At 50.4% G+C, this 17069-nt stretch overlaps 1 protein-coding gene across 1 annotated transcript in view; it reads right to left on the minus strand.

Annotated features, from left to right (window-relative positions):
* FOXO3 (forkhead box O3) overlaps positions 1-13502 on the minus strand; it is an 80530-nt gene extending 67028 nt beyond the window's left edge. Inside the window, exon 1 of the mRNA XM_068677763.1 lies at positions 11959-13502. Within this exon, the coding sequence (XP_068533864.1) occupies positions 11959-12561 (603 nt within the window). The 5' untranslated portion in view covers positions 12562-13502. The remainder of the gene's footprint in view (positions 1-11958) is intronic.
* Between the last annotated feature and the right edge of the window lie 3567 nt (positions 13503-17069).

Below are 17069 nucleotides of genomic sequence, written 5' to 3' on the forward strand. Positions count from 1 at the left end.
GATAAAATGGGTGATGAGCTTATTTTGACCTTGTGGCTGCCTGTTCGAACGCAGGAAGGTCGGAGAGGAGCCAGAGAGCACTTCCAACCCATATCACAACCCATTCATCCAGGTAGGAAGCCACCTTCATCCTCTCCCAACAAAACCTTGCAATTTGCAGTGGGGAGGGGAAAGGAGGGCAGTCAAACACCTACTTCAACACGTCACAAAGCAGGCAAGGAGCAGGATTCCAAGATTTTTGTCCAAAATGATCACTATTTTAAGGACTGTTCAGCAGCACTATGAAATGAATCATCTCAGACAGTGTTAGCTGTCTTGCTCAGGACACGCCACAGTAGACTGAGGTCTCTCTAAGGCTGGGTCATCGCTTACACAAAGGAGCAATCCCTACTTACACGGTATCAGCAGTGAATAAGACTACTCAAATGACTAAGGATTTGCACACCGACAGCTCCAGGACTGCTTACCTACGGCTGGATTAGTTAAGAAAATAAACAAAGTTGTAAATTAGAGGTGGTGCTGTGCGCCCCACCTACACCTCATATTGTCCAACACTTCCTCTTATAAAATCCTACTCCCAGTTGCTAATAGCTTTGCAAACCTAAACTGAAAGTATGATTGGAAATAGGGTAAGCAGCCTGGGCTAGGCAAGAGGCTGGAAATAGGAAATCCGTGGAGAAGGGAGAAATTGGGAACCAAGAGCTGGATAAAGAACTTGGCTAGATAGATGAGAGCAGATATGGAAAGTGAGGAAGTGAGAGATGATGGGGAAAGGAAGGAGAGATGCATAGAGCAGGAGCTTGGGGTTGGGAGAGGATGCAGGGCTGGCGCTGGCCAGGAGCAGGGGGACGATGCTCTCCTGGGAGCACAGAGATGCTGGGGAGGTGATGACCCAGAGCAGCAGGCAGGGAAGGGCGTATTTCCTTACTCAGAGCTGAGTGTGAGCGCTGTGCAACCAGCATGGCACAGGGCCCACGCAGAGAGTGCCGCGGATGAACTGAAACCCTGATACCCCTTGAAGCACCCAGCCCAACTAGAGGCTGGGGGTGGACAGAGCGTGTGAGCTTGTTACTAATGATGGTGTCGCAGGGAACGAGAGAAGAAATTCCACGCCAGAGAGGCGACTCCGACACTTTCAACTTCCAAGCACTTGGATTTTATATAGAAACATTTCTTTTTTGGTGTAGATTTCAGTATAAATGAAGTACGCTCTCACTCAGTACTTTCTGTTTGGCACTTCACTGAGCGGTGAGAACTATCCAGGCAGATTCTCCAGGAGTCATGGAGTATCCACAGGAATACTCCAGATACTCAAGCCATGTGAAATCCAACTTTCCTGCTCCCCGTCTGCTCCTGGCAGATGGGAAAGGCACGTGGCTGCCATGGCTTGCACCCCACCCGCCATATCTGGGGCTAAAGCTGCAGCCCTGAGCTACGAGGAGGAATCGGTGGTTTGCTACTCGACAGCGTTTCCTGCAGAAAATAAGGAAGCTATCATCCCTCAGCCCATGCGGAGCTTTAAAAAAGCAACTACCATCGAAAGGAAAATGTCAAACCAGAAACCAGGCACTCAAGACTGGATAAATTTAGTAAGAGGTGATGATTCAACTACAATCGAAGGAAATCCATACTTAATTTCTGAAGCTATTGTTACCATAGCGTTCGAGCAAACCGTTTTTCCTTCAGGCTGAGAGTACACCAAATCCACATTATTTCTCAACTTGCTACTTTTTTTTTTCCTTTAACTAGAAAGTGTTGTCATACTACATGCTTAGTACGAGCCTGAATTAAAAAAAAAAAATGACATGTGAGAAGCTTTTGCCAGGGTAAAGTCCTGACACAGCTGTTGGAAAAACCCAAAATGAACATTTTATCCTGGCCAAATCAGTGTTCTTTTCACTATTTATACTCTTGGATCCAGCAGCTGCAAGTGACGCTACAGGTCACGTTGTCCTAAAAGGACAAAGAATCTGACGACGCGCTCAAGTTTGGGAGACTTGTTTGTACTCCCGGCCTCTCTCTGTGTACTTCACGGCACTGCTGCGCCAACGCCAGCTCGCTGCAAGTTTAAGAAGTGCACCAAACTCTCGTCCAAACAGATCCTTCGGCTAAGATTTTCCATTTTGAAAAAAAGAAAAAAAAGAAAAGAAAAAAATAGACTACTTCTTTTCTGCTTCCATTTTTCAGCACCATAGGATCAACGCTGGCTGTTCAGTTGATAATACCCCTCTTTATTTGAAGTTATTTTTCTCCTTTCACCACCCACATTCATCTGGGACTTATTCAGTATTATGCTGCCTGACACTGGTCCAAAACAGCAAACAATTTCTGTAACTACACAATAAGCAGAGCACATCCTAACAGAGGCACTTCGTCATCCAAGAATCCCCTTATGTAACATCCAGCCCTGTACTGCAAAGAACGTGGAAAAACTTGCGGCGGGGTTAGGTACAGCTGTGCCTTTAACACAACTTCTTCCTGCTATCAGGGCTGCATTTTACAAGCAGGGAAACATTTCTGTACTTTGGCCTACTGTCATCAGAAAGAGGTGGAGATTTATGCCCTTTCTGCTTCTAAATTAGACTCCTTCAGTGCCCCGTTTTATATTCTTCCTGACAGGTCCCTATTTTGTATTAAAAAAAAACCTGCTGTCACTGTGTTGCATAGCAAAAGACCTTTCCAGACAAAAGAGAAAAAGCTCTTCTTGCCACCGAGTCGAGTGGCAAGAGGAACTCCGCGGTTAAAACTGCGAGGCTGAAATCCTTTACCCAGCACCGTACCCATTTCCAGCAGGATTTGATAAAATTATAATTCACCGTCCAGAAACAGACTACAACACTAAACGTATTACACTGAGAAAGTCAAAATAGGTCATTCAATCAGCGTTATTCCCCCTTCGTTTCAAACAGAGCACACAGCAGTTAAGTAGTCTCTCTTGCAATTAGCATCATCGGTGTCTCCTCGGTGCCTAAAATCCACTGGGGAGACGGAGCTGCTCGTACCGTGCAGCAGCCCAGGCCCTGCTGCCCACCACCACTCCTCAGTAAGCACACAGAGGTGAAATCCTGCCCTCACTGATTCCAATCATCACCTTTTTCCTCAAATTTCCAGTTCCCCAAATGACACACAGCTCATCCCACTGCTCCCCCTGCACCCTCCGGCCAGGAGGGCTGCTACCCCACAGAACCCTGAAGAAGGTGGGCTAGGAGGATCCTCCCCGGGGAACAGCGGGGCACGAGCGAGCTTTCCTGGCTGTGAGAAGCCTGACATATGCTTCCGATGCGTTTTAATTGAGTAAAACGTTGGAAAGATTTTATTTATGTTTCTAATTAGGTAAACAGTATGCTTCCTCCACCTGCTCCAAGCTACCCCACTAGGCCCCGTAGACATCAGATGCCTACAGACATACCTCGGGTTGATTTACTTCCCACTGCTCGCTCGCAGTGCCCTTCCTCCTCCAACCCCCCACTTTTCCCTCAGTTTTCCTATTTCAAAAGGCCTTGCTGTTGATTTTCAAACACCTTTGTAACTTTACAGCTCCCTTTCCCAGAGTTTTCTGGAAAACCCCTCTTCGTAAGAGATTTCTCTCTCACTTCAATTACGCAAACCTCCTCGCACGTTTTAATCTGAAGTGCTTTCACCACGCAGGAACCAAGTTGTAAGAGCAGTGGGGCAAGAAATAAATCAGCTTGGGGAAGTTGAGAATCACACTGCCACCGTAACGATGCAAATAATCACGTAAGGTCTGCAGGCTGGAAACCTCTGGCCCGAGCCATTCAGAGCTCTGACACGATTTCCATTTTCAGTTCCAAGATTTTAGACGTGGCCTACTTATCTGGGCCACATACGTGGCTCAGGCTGTACCAGAGTAGAAGCTGCTCGCACAAGGTTCACAAAATGTTCAAGGGTTTTTTTTACAGCTTCTTGGTGGCAGCATCGCTCTTGGCGTCAAGGCTATTCTCCTCCAAAGGCAGAGCAGGCACAGCCACCTCCCGCTGCAGGTCTTGATGAATATTTCAAGAACTACCAGTCACTCTGAAACCCGACATGGCAGACAAATGGTTTTGAGTTCCCCCACACTTTTAAACCCAGCAGATAGTGTTGCACAAAGCAGGGACAGCGGCCTCACCAGTCTCAGCTTACAGCGCATCTCAGGACACGGCCTGAACCGGCGTCACCTTCTCCTAAGAATTCCTGGAAAAAATATTCTCTTGAAATTAGGTAAGGGCCAGAGCAGCTTTGCAGAGCAAACAACAGGTTATAGGCTTTCAAGAAACCGCATCACTGCTCTCAGAGCAAAACCAACCGGCAAAAAAAGGTGATAATGAGGGAGTCTGTGGAAGTCTTACACTGAAACACTCTTTGTTTAGCACTGTTCACTCTTATCAGGAACCCATTTTATGTCCTAAGTATATCTAGAACTTTATATATGAAACCAATAAATCCTCCATGAAGCACTAGCAAATATGTTTACCCAAGATTAGGAGTTCACAGTCTGACTTCACAAACACCCCCAGTCTGAAAGTTTTAATCTGGATTACGTCTTGCGTTTTAAAGTGTGTTTACACAGCGAATTTCATGTGGGAAGGTGGGGCGACCTTTTGTCACCACCCATCTACAGGGCGCTGAAATGTCTGCTTGAAGAGCTTGCATGGAGAGGAAAAAAAAATACAGGAGGTTTTAAGAGATGCACAACTGGAGGATATATCTAGATAATGTGGTCCACACTCTAGATAAAAAAAAAAAATACAACGCTGAAGTCATGTCCTGAAATAATTTATTCGAAATAAATACATTTTAAGAGGAATTTTAAAAAAATCTTAGAATTTTAAGAGTCAGGCCCTGCTCTCAGATACCTGTGGACAGTGATAAACTGGGCTGGAGCCCTGCAGAAGGATTTGTGCCCCCACTGAAAGCTGCGTGGCCGTATGCCCGCGTGTTTGGGTGCCCCTCTATCTGCTCTCCCACAGCAGGCTGCGCCCGCTCCTCACCAGCCTCCCTGCTTATCTGCTGGCCTCCCAGCCCTCTGGGGTCACGATAACAGATGTCACCTCCCTGCCAAAACGCTGGCATCCAGCCTGGTTCGGCTCCTTCCTCCTCATGAGACTGGGGAGCCAGCAAACCTCCCCAAAACTTTTCCTTAGGACCGTGTCACGCATGTCCCCAGGGTGCTCTTCAGGAGGAGACGGAGGTCCAGGAAAGCCCTGGGGTGGGCAGACCCCAGGGAGTGCCAGCCCTGCCAGCGGGGGAGAAATTAATAGCAAAATACAAGCAGGGAAAAAAAAAAAAAAAAGCAGAACACCTTGCTGAATAAACGAGTTCAAGTGAGAACACCGCATTTCATAATTCAGCTCGCGAGTACATAGCATGTTTTGATCAAGCAAGCAATTAATTCTGTTCGTTACTGCAAGTGTGTTAGAAGACCCAATCTTCGCAAGGCATTTATCAGTACAAATCCCCAGAAAGGCGTTTTTCCATCAGCGAAATCTTGCAGAGGCATTTAGTATCGGTAGGGATCTTTCAATAGCCTTAATAACACCTCTGGAGTCTCCCGAGACAGGAATGAGGACTTGGGGGTTGGAGAAACGAGGAATGGGATTTTTAATGAAATACTGGCACTTTGGAGACTGGGCGAGTGATCTCTGCTTATGGCTGTCCTCATCTCATAGGTTTTAGACCCGTGACAACTTTTGCCTAGCGTCTGTGCTGCGATAGGATCCCGTCATGCACAACTGGAGCACAAGAAAGCCGGCACAGCCTCATGAAGAAGCACGGTGTGCCCCATCCTGGCTTGGTCTGAAGCAAGTTAGAACAAAACATCTCCCTCTGAAGGAAAATCCCCTTCTGTAGACAAGCCACTTTTTAATAATAAGTGCTAAATGGACTATTCAAGCAGGTAATTAATGTTAATTAACATATGTCAGGCCATAAATTGGCTAAATACACCTCATTTTCCAAGCTTAGTGTGTGGCAACGCTCAGGAAATTGTAATAAAGAGGAACAGTCCAAGTTTGTAGAAGTAGAAACAAAGAGCCAACAAAAGGTTAAACCTGATCTTCACTTAACTCCTGATGTGCTGAGCCGAACGGCGGCGCACATGACTTCAACATTTTGTTTTTTGTGCTACCGAACCGCTGCACGGATTGTCAGCCCCCAGAAAAGCCACATCAAAAAACCCGCGGCTCCCTCGGCGCCGCGTTATCGGCGGGCCCAGTGCTCGCTGCGGGCCCTGAGCCCCGGGACATGCCGAGGCTGTGGCCCCTTTCCCATATGGATTTGGGAACGGGAGCTTTTGGCCGCAGCAGGAACGTCAGTCAGATGCTCAGAGCTCACCCTCCTCCGGAGAGATCCTGCCTCGAGATGAGGAGGGCCGTACACCTTTAAAAGGTAATCTCTAGCTGCCATATTACAACCCTGCCCTTGGGCACTTTTTCCGTGACAGAGATAGTAGGAAAGCTGTTCCAGAAGTGGGAGAGAAACAAGAACATGTGAAGGTTTTAGTCTGAGTAGCAACTTGCACTCGGGAGCATTTTTGGTTTCTCCCCTGGCAAGCTGCCGCTGCACCACGAACCGCTGTAATTGCCCTGCAAGCAAGAAGCGATCTTCACAACGGAGTTTCCAGATTTCACACCAACAAGTTGGCTGCCAAAACCTTGCAGGGCACATTTAGGAGGCTGCCACCTTGAGAAATGATCTGGCTGCTCGCCCTGAGATGTGCCTCATCCCCAAGACAGTCGCTTCACCCCCTCTGGACTAAGTGCACCCGCCGTGATTTTGGGGGTGATTTCATGCCGATTGCACGTTCTCCCTGTCCACTCCTCCAAGCTCCTGGCTGCTGCAGTGAGGTTTCTGGGGCCAGCCTTCTGCAAAGGGCTCCTCCTGGCTCAGGATGCCCACTTTGCCCACGGCAGCACAAAAAGCCTTCACAAAACAACCAGGATGACCCTCACTGCTTACCTTTTCAATGCACCAGCACGTGCCTGGCCCTCCTTCTTCTCCCCAGATTACAGCAAAGCATTGCAGAAGCACCAAAATGACCCGAATGCAAAATGGCCTCGTGCAAGAGACACCGCTGGCTGTACGTGGCCAAAGCCAAGTGGAGGCAGGACATCCCACAGCAGGAATGCTGCCCACCTCTCTTCCCCAGTTTAATCATCTCCATCTCACTGCACGGCCCTGGAGTCTGTGCCTGGGGCCCAGAAACCTACTGTATGAATATGAGGAGAACTGGATCTTTCCTGAAAAACACTTGTTTGCCCATACCAGAGCCTGGGACTCTTTACAGCCGATGACGTTCACTGAGGCGATGTGTTTATATCTGTATTTAGCAAGCCCTTAAGCAGAGGTGCTCCTTACTGTTGCACCAGGGAGGAAACAATGTCAGTGACTCTCCAGAGCTACCCAAGACCTGTATCTCTTCTAATAGCTGTTACCTGCCCTCATGAGCAAGGGAAAAGTGAGATCTTTGATGTATGTTACTGATACAAAATAACGATGTGTGCTAGTAGCTACATGTGGCTGCTACTGGAGAGTTTAAAAAGTCATTTATTACTTTGACACTAAACTATATTCCTGTTTGATGATAGAAGCTGTTACCTAGCAGTTCTGAATTTGGGGCTGGAATTGTGTATCTCTCTGTTCTGCTCAGCACAAACTTCACTTATAAATGTTACACAGCATTTTGTGAAATTACAGCCTAGTAAGGCTTTGATCAGGTAAGATGCTTAAGCTGTAAGTTTAAGCGCACAAGTAATCCCAGAGAAGTCCCAAGGAACTATTCACGTGCTTAAACCCGTGCTTGCCCCACTAGATCAAAACTTAAAATGAACAGACTACAGTTTGTAACCTACACCCTTCTGCATGGGCAAGCAAGGCAGCTCAAAATTAGGGAAAAAAAATAATATAATAGAAGGTTGGAAAAAAAAATACTAATGCTAGCAGTTAACTGGGAAACAAGGTCTTAAAAAGAAAGCAACGGAGAAAAATGAAGCTGATGCAAATTCCAGTTTTACACTGCTGCTCCTGATAAAGAAGCTATTTGCTGTTCTGAGGAAGAAGAAATAAGAAGAACAGAGAGTGGTGTTGCTTCCTTCCCACATCCTTTGCAAAAAGATGATAAAAAACGTCCCACACATCTTGCATATTAGCATCTGGCTAACAGATTTAGGCATCTGTCTACATGGCTGGCAAATTTCTCGAGTCTTTTCAAGTCTCAGTAATCAGAGAAAAGACTCGAGCGTTTGCCACGCTGAAGGAATTGCAAGACTTCAGGACACGCTGGTCAATAAAGCAAGGTAATGAACGTCTGTGTACAAAGTTTCCAAAAATCTACGCTCCAAAGTAAATATCCCAGCGGTTAGTATTTATCTTTCTCGAGGAAGACAAATGCCACAGGTGTAAAGCAAACAGGCTTCTGGTATAAAAGCAAAACTAAGCAAATCAGCTGTATTTAAATTTGGGAGTCACTGATATCTGCGTATGAGGGACCAGATTCGCAGTCTTGCGATACTGCTCAACCAAGAGGAAAACAGTCCCCCTAGTGTGCTCTTCATGCAGAAAAGGCTGCGTTTCACAAGACAGTGCTGCAAGAAATCACAAAATAGTGTTATAGGAAAAGGTAGGGAAGTACTTCAACATGCTCTGGTGACACCAGGAACCTCTACTACATACGTGGATAGAAGGCTGTTTGGTTTTCTATTTTAAGACTACGGAGTATAGCAAATTGCTGCATCCTAAGTATTTGGGGAAAAAAAAAATGGGGAAAAAAAAGTCACCACACTTGTTCTGCGACTGCAGGACGTGGGTCAGGAAACAGACACTTGTATTTGGGAACATGGGGAGCTCTACCCATCGAGGAACCCTGTGGAAGTAACTGCAACACCCGGCCTTGCAGTGGAGCCAGCTCCCTCGCAAACCTTTCCCCCCAGCTCCGGTGATAGCGGATTTAAACGCTGCCTTCCCACAACTATTCCAGACAGTCAGCAGATATCGAAGCATGCATCTAAATCCTTCCCCGTGATTCGAAAGCACGCAGGATCGCACCGAGCCGGGCTGAGGGTGGCATGCACCAGCGTGTGAAGCACGCCGGCTGCAGGGGGACGCCCTGCAGGCTGCTGCCCCTCTGAGCTGCCGGGCAGCGCTGGCGTAGCTGACATCCCACCGGGGGACAAAGCAAGGAGGCTGCTGGCGTGTGCACGGGGCAAACCTTATCTGAAGGAGCGGAAACGTAATATATGCCTTCCTAACCACATCTGAAATATTCACTTCTGCTTTAATGCCCTAGGCGAAAAAGAAAAAAAAAAAAGAAAGAAAAAAAAAAGTGTAGCCGAACGATAGTTGTAACTTTAATTTATAGCTCTTAGAATAATTGTTTTGAGGAGTGTAATCCTGGCTATGCTTACGGATTATGGTCTTCAGCACATCTCACTGGAAACAGCATTAATATTTCACATATAATAACACATAACAAAACAAGTTACCTTTGTTTAAAATGACAATTTTCCCTCTCAGGGCTAGAGGAGAACGTTGCTAAATGTACTTACAGCCTTCAAGGATGAACTTAGTTGTGTAAAAATATTCTAAATTAAGATAAAAGCCTCCTGATGCAGAAGTATTTTCTGTTCATTTAAAACCTCAGGGTAACTAGCAATCTGAAAAAAAGTCTGATGTGAAAAGCTGACATTAGTTCCTGAAGAGTTGTATTCATTACCTGTGAGGGAAACAGAGATGATAATAACATATAATGTGTTTTAGCATCGGGAGACTAAGATGGAGTCTCTATTTAAGAGTGGTGCCTCTGCAGAAACTCATTTACTTTCCAGGCGACTGAAGTATTTCTCTCCTGAACGTACAGGCACGGCTTGAAAGGAACTCTCGCCCTGCTAGGAGCTACATTTTGCAGTTCTGGAAGCCTAGCAAATGATTAGCTCCTGACCTCTCCTTTGCCCCTTTCAGGACGCCCCTACCACCCACACACAAACGCACGCTCCCTGAACGCGACCCAACGCCTTACCCTAACTTTCAAAGGCAGCTCACAGTCATTTAAAGAGGGAGATTTTTCTGCCACCGACGTGCCTGCACGTTCTGCAAAAGGTCATCCTGAAGGCTTGCGAGGAACTTCTGAACTAAATTATATCGGAGAAATCTCAAGGGATCCAAGTTTTTAACATTTTAATTAGCTCCAAGTACCAGTTAATGCTGCTCAGAAAAGGAATCAATATCAAATTAACAGTATAAATTGTCAGAAAAAAAAAATGTGACTGTATTAAGCATACTAATCGATGTAAAGCACTTGGCGTTACGGCCCGGATCCTGTTTCTGCTGAAGCGAATGGGAGTTTTGCCACCCAATTCAGCCAAAATGCTACCAGCTTGATAACCTGGTGAGTTGTCTTTCAAGGCAGGTATTTACTGAAAATTCAAAGGATCAGATAAAAAAAGCAGGATTTGTCACAGCAGCTGACAGCTAAAGCCCCTGCCTCTCTCTGCACATGATGCCAAACTACTCAGGGAGGCCGGGGCTGCCGTGGTGAGGTTTAACCCTTTGTCATGATACGTGTCACATTTGTAAAGTCACTTCAAAGCCCTACACCTCGCACGGCAGCGAAAGCTGCACGACCGATCCCTGTCTTTTCAGAGCCTTGTCTTGAACCAGCTGTGCCACTGATATAAACTTTGTGCTCGTATCTCCCCAAGCCTGAGATGAGCACATCAGCAGAATGCTTCCTCTACAGGGCTCCGCCTGGAAGGTAAAAACTGTACAGCTGCAAAATTCAGCTCCTGACAGCAGGTCCTACTCGGGAACCGAAATGTGAGACAGGGCTGCTGGCACGAGCACAGCCGGAGACGTTTCATCCCTGCGATATCTCTGACTGATTCGCCGCACAGAAGTTATCCCCTGCTCTGAAGACTGAGAGATCCGCAGGGTAAAAGCCGATTTCCCCATAAAACCAACAAACTCCCCCACCAATTTACCTTTTGCTCACTCCCTGTCGGATGCCCCGAACATCATCCCTCGGCTCCATCCCACCAGGATCTCCCTCCCCAGCCGGGAGCCGCGTCCAGCAGCACCCTCCTGGCTGCATGGACCTGACATTTCGGCACCGGGGACGCCGAGGGACGGCCCTAGGGAGCAGGGAAGGACGGAGCAGGTCCAGGACTAGCTCGCAGCCTGCCTCGCACGCCACACCAGCCGCTGCTAGGCCTCGGGCTGCGCACAGGAGAGCAAAGCCCCAGCTGCACGCCGCGTGCGCTGGGTAAACAACCCACAGACCGGGCTCCATCAGCTTCTTTTCAGCTCACTTATTGAAACAGCAGCGATCCGGGCTGCTGGCTGGCACCACCACGGGAGGAGCAGCCCCGAGAGCAGCACCGTCAGCGCAGGGGACGCCAAGCCAATGTGCGGGGTGGCCACACGGCCACCAGCTCCACGGCTCGGCCAGCGTCCCGGAGAGACGCCAAGCCCCGGGTTTCCCTCTGCTGCCTGTGGGGCACGTGTGGCAGATCGCTGGGTTTGCTGTGCTGCTGTGGTTTTGGGTTTTTTTGTTGCTTTTTTTTTTTTTTCCTTGAAGGAAACAGGAGCTGCTCTGGCGCTGAGCTTTGAGACTAGGGCTGGCGCTGCGTGAAAGCAACTCCGCTCGCTGCAATCACGAGCCATACGGTGCGTGCAACTTCAAAACAGCAAGCCTTGGAGAATAATGTTTATGGCTTTAAATAAAGCCTTTCTTAGACTTTTGGGGGCACTTTTTATCTTCTTCCTGCTCGCCCCCACCTACAGCAGACCAGCCTTCTCCAGCATCTCCCCTAACTCCACCACCTGCACAGGGCACCAGCGACGCACCCCACACCCCCCACACCCCATTTTACCCCCGTTAACCCAATTTTTAATCAAAACCTCGCGCCGGCAGCCACATCCCACTGGCGGCAGGCGACGGGGCGACCCCCAATTTCTTCCCCTCACCTTCCAGCCGGCCGAGCTGTTGCTGTCGCCCTTGTCCTTGAAGTAGGGCACGCAGCGGACCATCCAGTCGTAGATCTGCGACAGGGTGAGCCGCTTCTCGGGCGAGCTCTCGATGGCGCGGGTGATCAGGTCGGCGTACGACAGGTTGCCCCAGGCGTTGCGCCGCGACGAGCACTTCCTCGGCGCTGCCGCCGCCGCCGCCGGGCTCCCACCGAGCCCCCCTCCTCCTCCTCCTCCTCCTCCTCCTCCTCCTGCAGCACCCCCCGGGGATGAGCTCGGCCCCTCCGAGCCCCCCCCGGGCAGCGGGGCCAGCAGCCGAGCCGCCTCCTCCGGCACCACCGCGGCCGCCGCCGCCGCCTCCTCCTCGCCGCCGCCGCCGACGGCCATGGCCGAGGCGCCCCCCTCGTCGTCGTCGTCCTCCTCCTCGGGGATCATGGAGGCGGCGTCGGCGGGCGGCTCGCCCGGGGGCTTGGCGGGGCTGGGCTGCAGCTCGGGCCTCTGCAGGGGCCAGGTGCAGGAGCGGGGGCGGCTCTGCGGCTCGAACTCGGGGTCCAGCTCCACGGCCAGCGGCGACAGCGGGGCGGGGGGCGACGCCTCTGCCATCTTGGCCCCGGGGCGCTTCACTCCATGCGGGCAGGACAGGACGGGACCCTCCCCACACACACACACACCCCCCTTTGGTCCCGGAGCCTCCGGTCCTTCGGGGTGCAGCCGAGACTTTGTGGTTTTTCTCTTTTTTTTTTTTTTTTTCCCCTCTTTTCTTCAGAGCGCCCTAAAGGGAGCCCGAGTCTTTGCAGCCGGCCAGGTGCATGCTAGCGGGAGCCCGTCACTTTGCGGTGCCCCCTCCGCCCCAAAATCTGGTGAAGGCCACCCCGGGGGCTTCAACAAAAAATAATAATAATTAAAAAAAAAAAAAATCGCCGATTAAATCCTTCTTCTCGCAGGGAGCAGATCAAATCGCCGGTCTTCCAACAGGTCCGGAAGCTTTCAGCCCTCCCCAGGGCCGCCGCCGCCGAGCAGGGGTTTTGTTCCAGCAGCAACACCACGCTCATAACCTCCTTGCTCCTGCTGCTGCCATCTTGACAGCTTTCCCCCCTTTTCGCTCAAGTCATTCCCCGAGCCCGGGCACAGCGGGGGAGAGCAGCACCGGGAGGGGATGCGGGGGGGGGGGGGGGTGTCCACGGCCACCTCCTCGCCGCCAGCAGCAGCGGCAGCAGCAGCGATCCCAATTGCCGGGGAGGCAAAAGCAGCGCTGCCGCACGGCTCCTGCTGCTCCTGCTGCTCCTGCTCCTCCTGCTCCTGCGCCTTGGGCTCCTCGGAGCCTTCCCTTTAAAGGCGAAGGAGGCGAAAGCGGCGGAGCCTCCGCGAGCGGCTGGCGAGAGCCGAGCGATCCCAGCAGCCGGGCTGCCGCAGCCCTCCCGAAGAGCAGCAGCAGGCTGTCACTCGGCTGGTCGCCGGCTCCTTGCACATCCCTCCTCCTCCTCCTCCTCCTAACAACCACGGGCAGCAACACAAAGTTATAGGCGCACGCAGGGAGCCGCAACCTAACCGCACGGCGCCGCCTGGCCCGCCCACGGGCGGTGTCGCGCAGGGGCCGCCCCGGCGGGGAGGGACCGGGGTGGGATCGGGGCGGCCGCTGCATGGTCCCCGTGTCCCCGTGCTGTCCCCCAGCTCCTCCTCTGCTCCCCCGAGGGGAGCTGGGGGAGGTTTGGGGGCTTGGGGGGCCGGCCCGAGTGGCTGGGTGCTGTGGGAGGTGCGGAGGTGTGCGGAGTGCGGCGTGGTGCTCCGAGGGACCCCGTATTCCCATATTCCTCACTTCTTGTGGTTTTTAAGCGACACAAATCCATACTTGGGGTTTTCTCGTCACATCCAACACCTCTTCAGCACCTCGCTCTGCCTTAAAACCAGCGCTGGCTGCCACAGCCACGCTGCTTCCCCTCCAAATCACCCTCGTGGGACGTAAATTGGTGTACAAGTTACATTTGGCGAGCTTTATTTTGGGGAGCCCGATTCATCCTGCCACTTCTCAGGACTTCCATGCACCCACGTGCGTGCAGTCCCGCTGCCCCGAGCACAAGGCTGTTGCAGAGAGCCCGCCGGAGCAGCTCGCCTGACGACGCAGCTAATTACGGGTTGGGAGAAGGGCTGACCCACAAAGCCGAAGGATATAGAGCTATTAATACGGATGTCGTTACAAATACAGAACATAGCGACGTGTACCTATCAGTTCTGGCCCGGTCTTGGGTCAGCCTCGTCACGGACTAGATTCAGGGCAAAAACAGGGTCGGCTCGGGCACCAGACAAAAAAGCACGCGTGCTTCTGAAGCGTTTCTCCATAGAACTGCTATTTTCTAGACAAATTATTCCTGATTTATCTGGCATCGCAGACGAGCGATGAGGTTTGAAAACCGTTCGGTGCGATTAGAGAGCAGGAAGGCCCTGATCCCGGATGCCTCACACGTCCTGCTAAGTAAGGGCAACAGCCCTCCGGCTCCAGATAGGCTTCGAATTCAAGTGGCACTCGTTAGGAGTAGTTCAGCGTGATTTTATTACCAGGGACAGCGTTTCAGCATGCATACAATTAATCCTCAGCTGTCTAAATATAGCAGGAGACACTGAATTAATCAGAATAAATGCAGGTTCGGGTCATGGAAATGATTTTCACTGCAGCTCCCTTTTGGGTCACCACATCGCGTGCCCCGCTGCGGCTCTCGTTGTGACACGGCCCCTCATGGGAATGCGAGGCAGCTGGGTCCCTCAGAAGGACACCACCAGCTACTGATGGTGTTGGGAACATTTTTTAGCAGCTGCTAGGGGAGGACGAGTGCAGTAACACTGAAGAGTCACGAACCAAGAGGGTGTGTGATGGGAAGGTGCTTGGCCAACGACCTCGTTTGTCCACGAGGAGGCCCTGCTCGTGACATGCAGCAGAGCCAGAGCAGCTGCCAAGCTGTGCCGGACACCAAAGCCTTTCCCAAAACCTGCCGGTGCTCGGGGCTGCGCGTGGCCGGCGCTGAAACCTCCCCGCAGAGCGTTTCCTCAGGTCCCGAGGTTCCAGGGAATTGCAGCGCTCTGACCTTGGGCTGGATTACAAGCTGAAAATCTCGTCCTAAATGATATTATCGTCTTCATTTATTTATTTAATTGGCATTGCATTACTGCACAGGCATCGCCATTAGGGCTCATTGTACTAGGTGAAGGCCCTGCACGTGGTCAGAAATGCTCCACTCCCAGACAGAATTGCAGCCTAAGTAAGGCAGGCCAGGGCGGGAGAAAGGAAATAAGTAGTAACCCTATTAAAGAGATGATGGACTGAGGCACTGAGCAATTACATGACTCTGCTGAGGTCATACAGGAAGCCCGTGTCAGAACTGAGAAATAAAACCAGATCTCCCGAGTGCCAGCCCCGGCCCTTTACTGCAGGATTACCTTTCCTCCTCAAAATCCACGGGTGTTGCAGCCACGCAGCATTAATCGTGCAAGTCACTGTACCGGTTCCCCATACCTCCGCGCAGCATTTGCGTGCGCGTTATAGTGCCATTTAGAGGCAGGATTAAAACCACAGCTTAATTGTTCCTATACATTTGGCTTACCAGATGTGTGCGAGCCACATGGAAAGACAGAGGAACCCGTTGTTACCACTGTGCTGTGACTGGGACCACTGCAGTGAAGTATAAAAACGGATCAAAATTGAATCTAAAACCTGCACGATTTCCAGTCTCTTCTGTTAAGTACTTCAATGCCCCCAGGGTGGGATTTTCAGAAAGTCTCAGTTTATGGGAGTTTTATCGCTAACTTCAACAGGAATAAAGTTAGGCCAGCCCCGAGGCCATCTGAAAAACTCGCTCACTTACTGTGCCTACTTAGACTGAGAGTGTTTCAGTGCTGTGTCTTCCTCTGCACCTCCTTTTATACACTTGAGTAGGGAGAGCAGATATTAGGAACAAGTATCTATTAGGAACAAGTATCCAGTATGGTAGATTAGGCAGCCACCTTCTTACAGAGAGGGTTGCGTGGCAATCACTTTTTTGGATAGAAAATGGAGTTCGGTGACTTCTATGCAACCATGCCTTTTCACTGAATCACAGGAAGGACCTCCATAACAATGTATGTGTTGGCAAGCCATCCTACACCTTTTTAAGTAATGTATTCCTTTAAAAGCTGTTCTTCATGCCATAGACAGGACCCGATATGGATCCAGTGGGGTCACAGCTCCCTTGCAGCTGAGTCATTGCTGTGTGTTATCCAGGTCACACATGGACCATTCAAGACCCGTGAGATGAGGGGTCTATGGCATAGTGCCTAGGGGAAAGTAGCAGTCCTATGACAACCCTCTGGGTGGCAATCCTTATAAGTGATTTTTCTTTGTTGAGATTAAGTCTTTTAAGCTTTTATGTTCGACTACAGAAGGCTATTGTCAGCTCAGTTTTCCTCCCGAGTCTTCCATTTTGTTGATTCAGAAAGTCAGCTTCTCATCAGATGTTCGTGCACCAGTTTCTAGCAGTAACCCAGATCTGATCACTCCTTCCTTCTGCCATAACCTACATTCCCGCTGGGCTGGTAGCTGGAGAAGTGCAGGTCACGTTTCTGGCTTTGCCTCTTTCTACAAACAGGCTATTGCAGAAGCACAGGTGTACACTTGGAGGCACAGCTAAAGTTGCCTTGGGGTGGGGGGGCAGACCTGGAACTTTTCCTCACCCTTATCACCATCCATTGTAAAGAGTAACTGCTGTTCAGCAAGACAATGTTATACTGCAGCTACCTTAAACAATGGCTGCATTGTCTGCGTGGACTTCACACAACCAAGTACATAACGGGCCCTTTTGTGAGCCACCTGCAGCCAGGTCTCCAAGGGCTTTGTGCCCACTGCAATAACTGTGCCTAGCCCTCCCATCGGCAACTTCTGACTATTTTTTTTGTTCTTCCCACAGTTCGTTACTAAACACGGGCTGGGCAAAGGGCAGCGGGTTTTGCGCCCAATTCAGAGCAACCTGAGCACTGATTAGAAAATGTCATCTAGGAGCCAGCCAGCTTCAGACTTTGAGATTTTAGCTTTTCTGCCCAATTTGGCTAAAACTGGCTAATGGGCTCCAAAGTTATTAAGGAAAGAT

This window comes from Anas acuta, chromosome 3 (assembly GCF_963932015.1).
Source record: "Anas acuta chromosome 3, bAnaAcu1.1, whole genome shotgun sequence".
Classification (NCBI taxonomy): domain Eukaryota; kingdom Metazoa; phylum Chordata; class Aves; order Anseriformes; family Anatidae; genus Anas; species Anas acuta.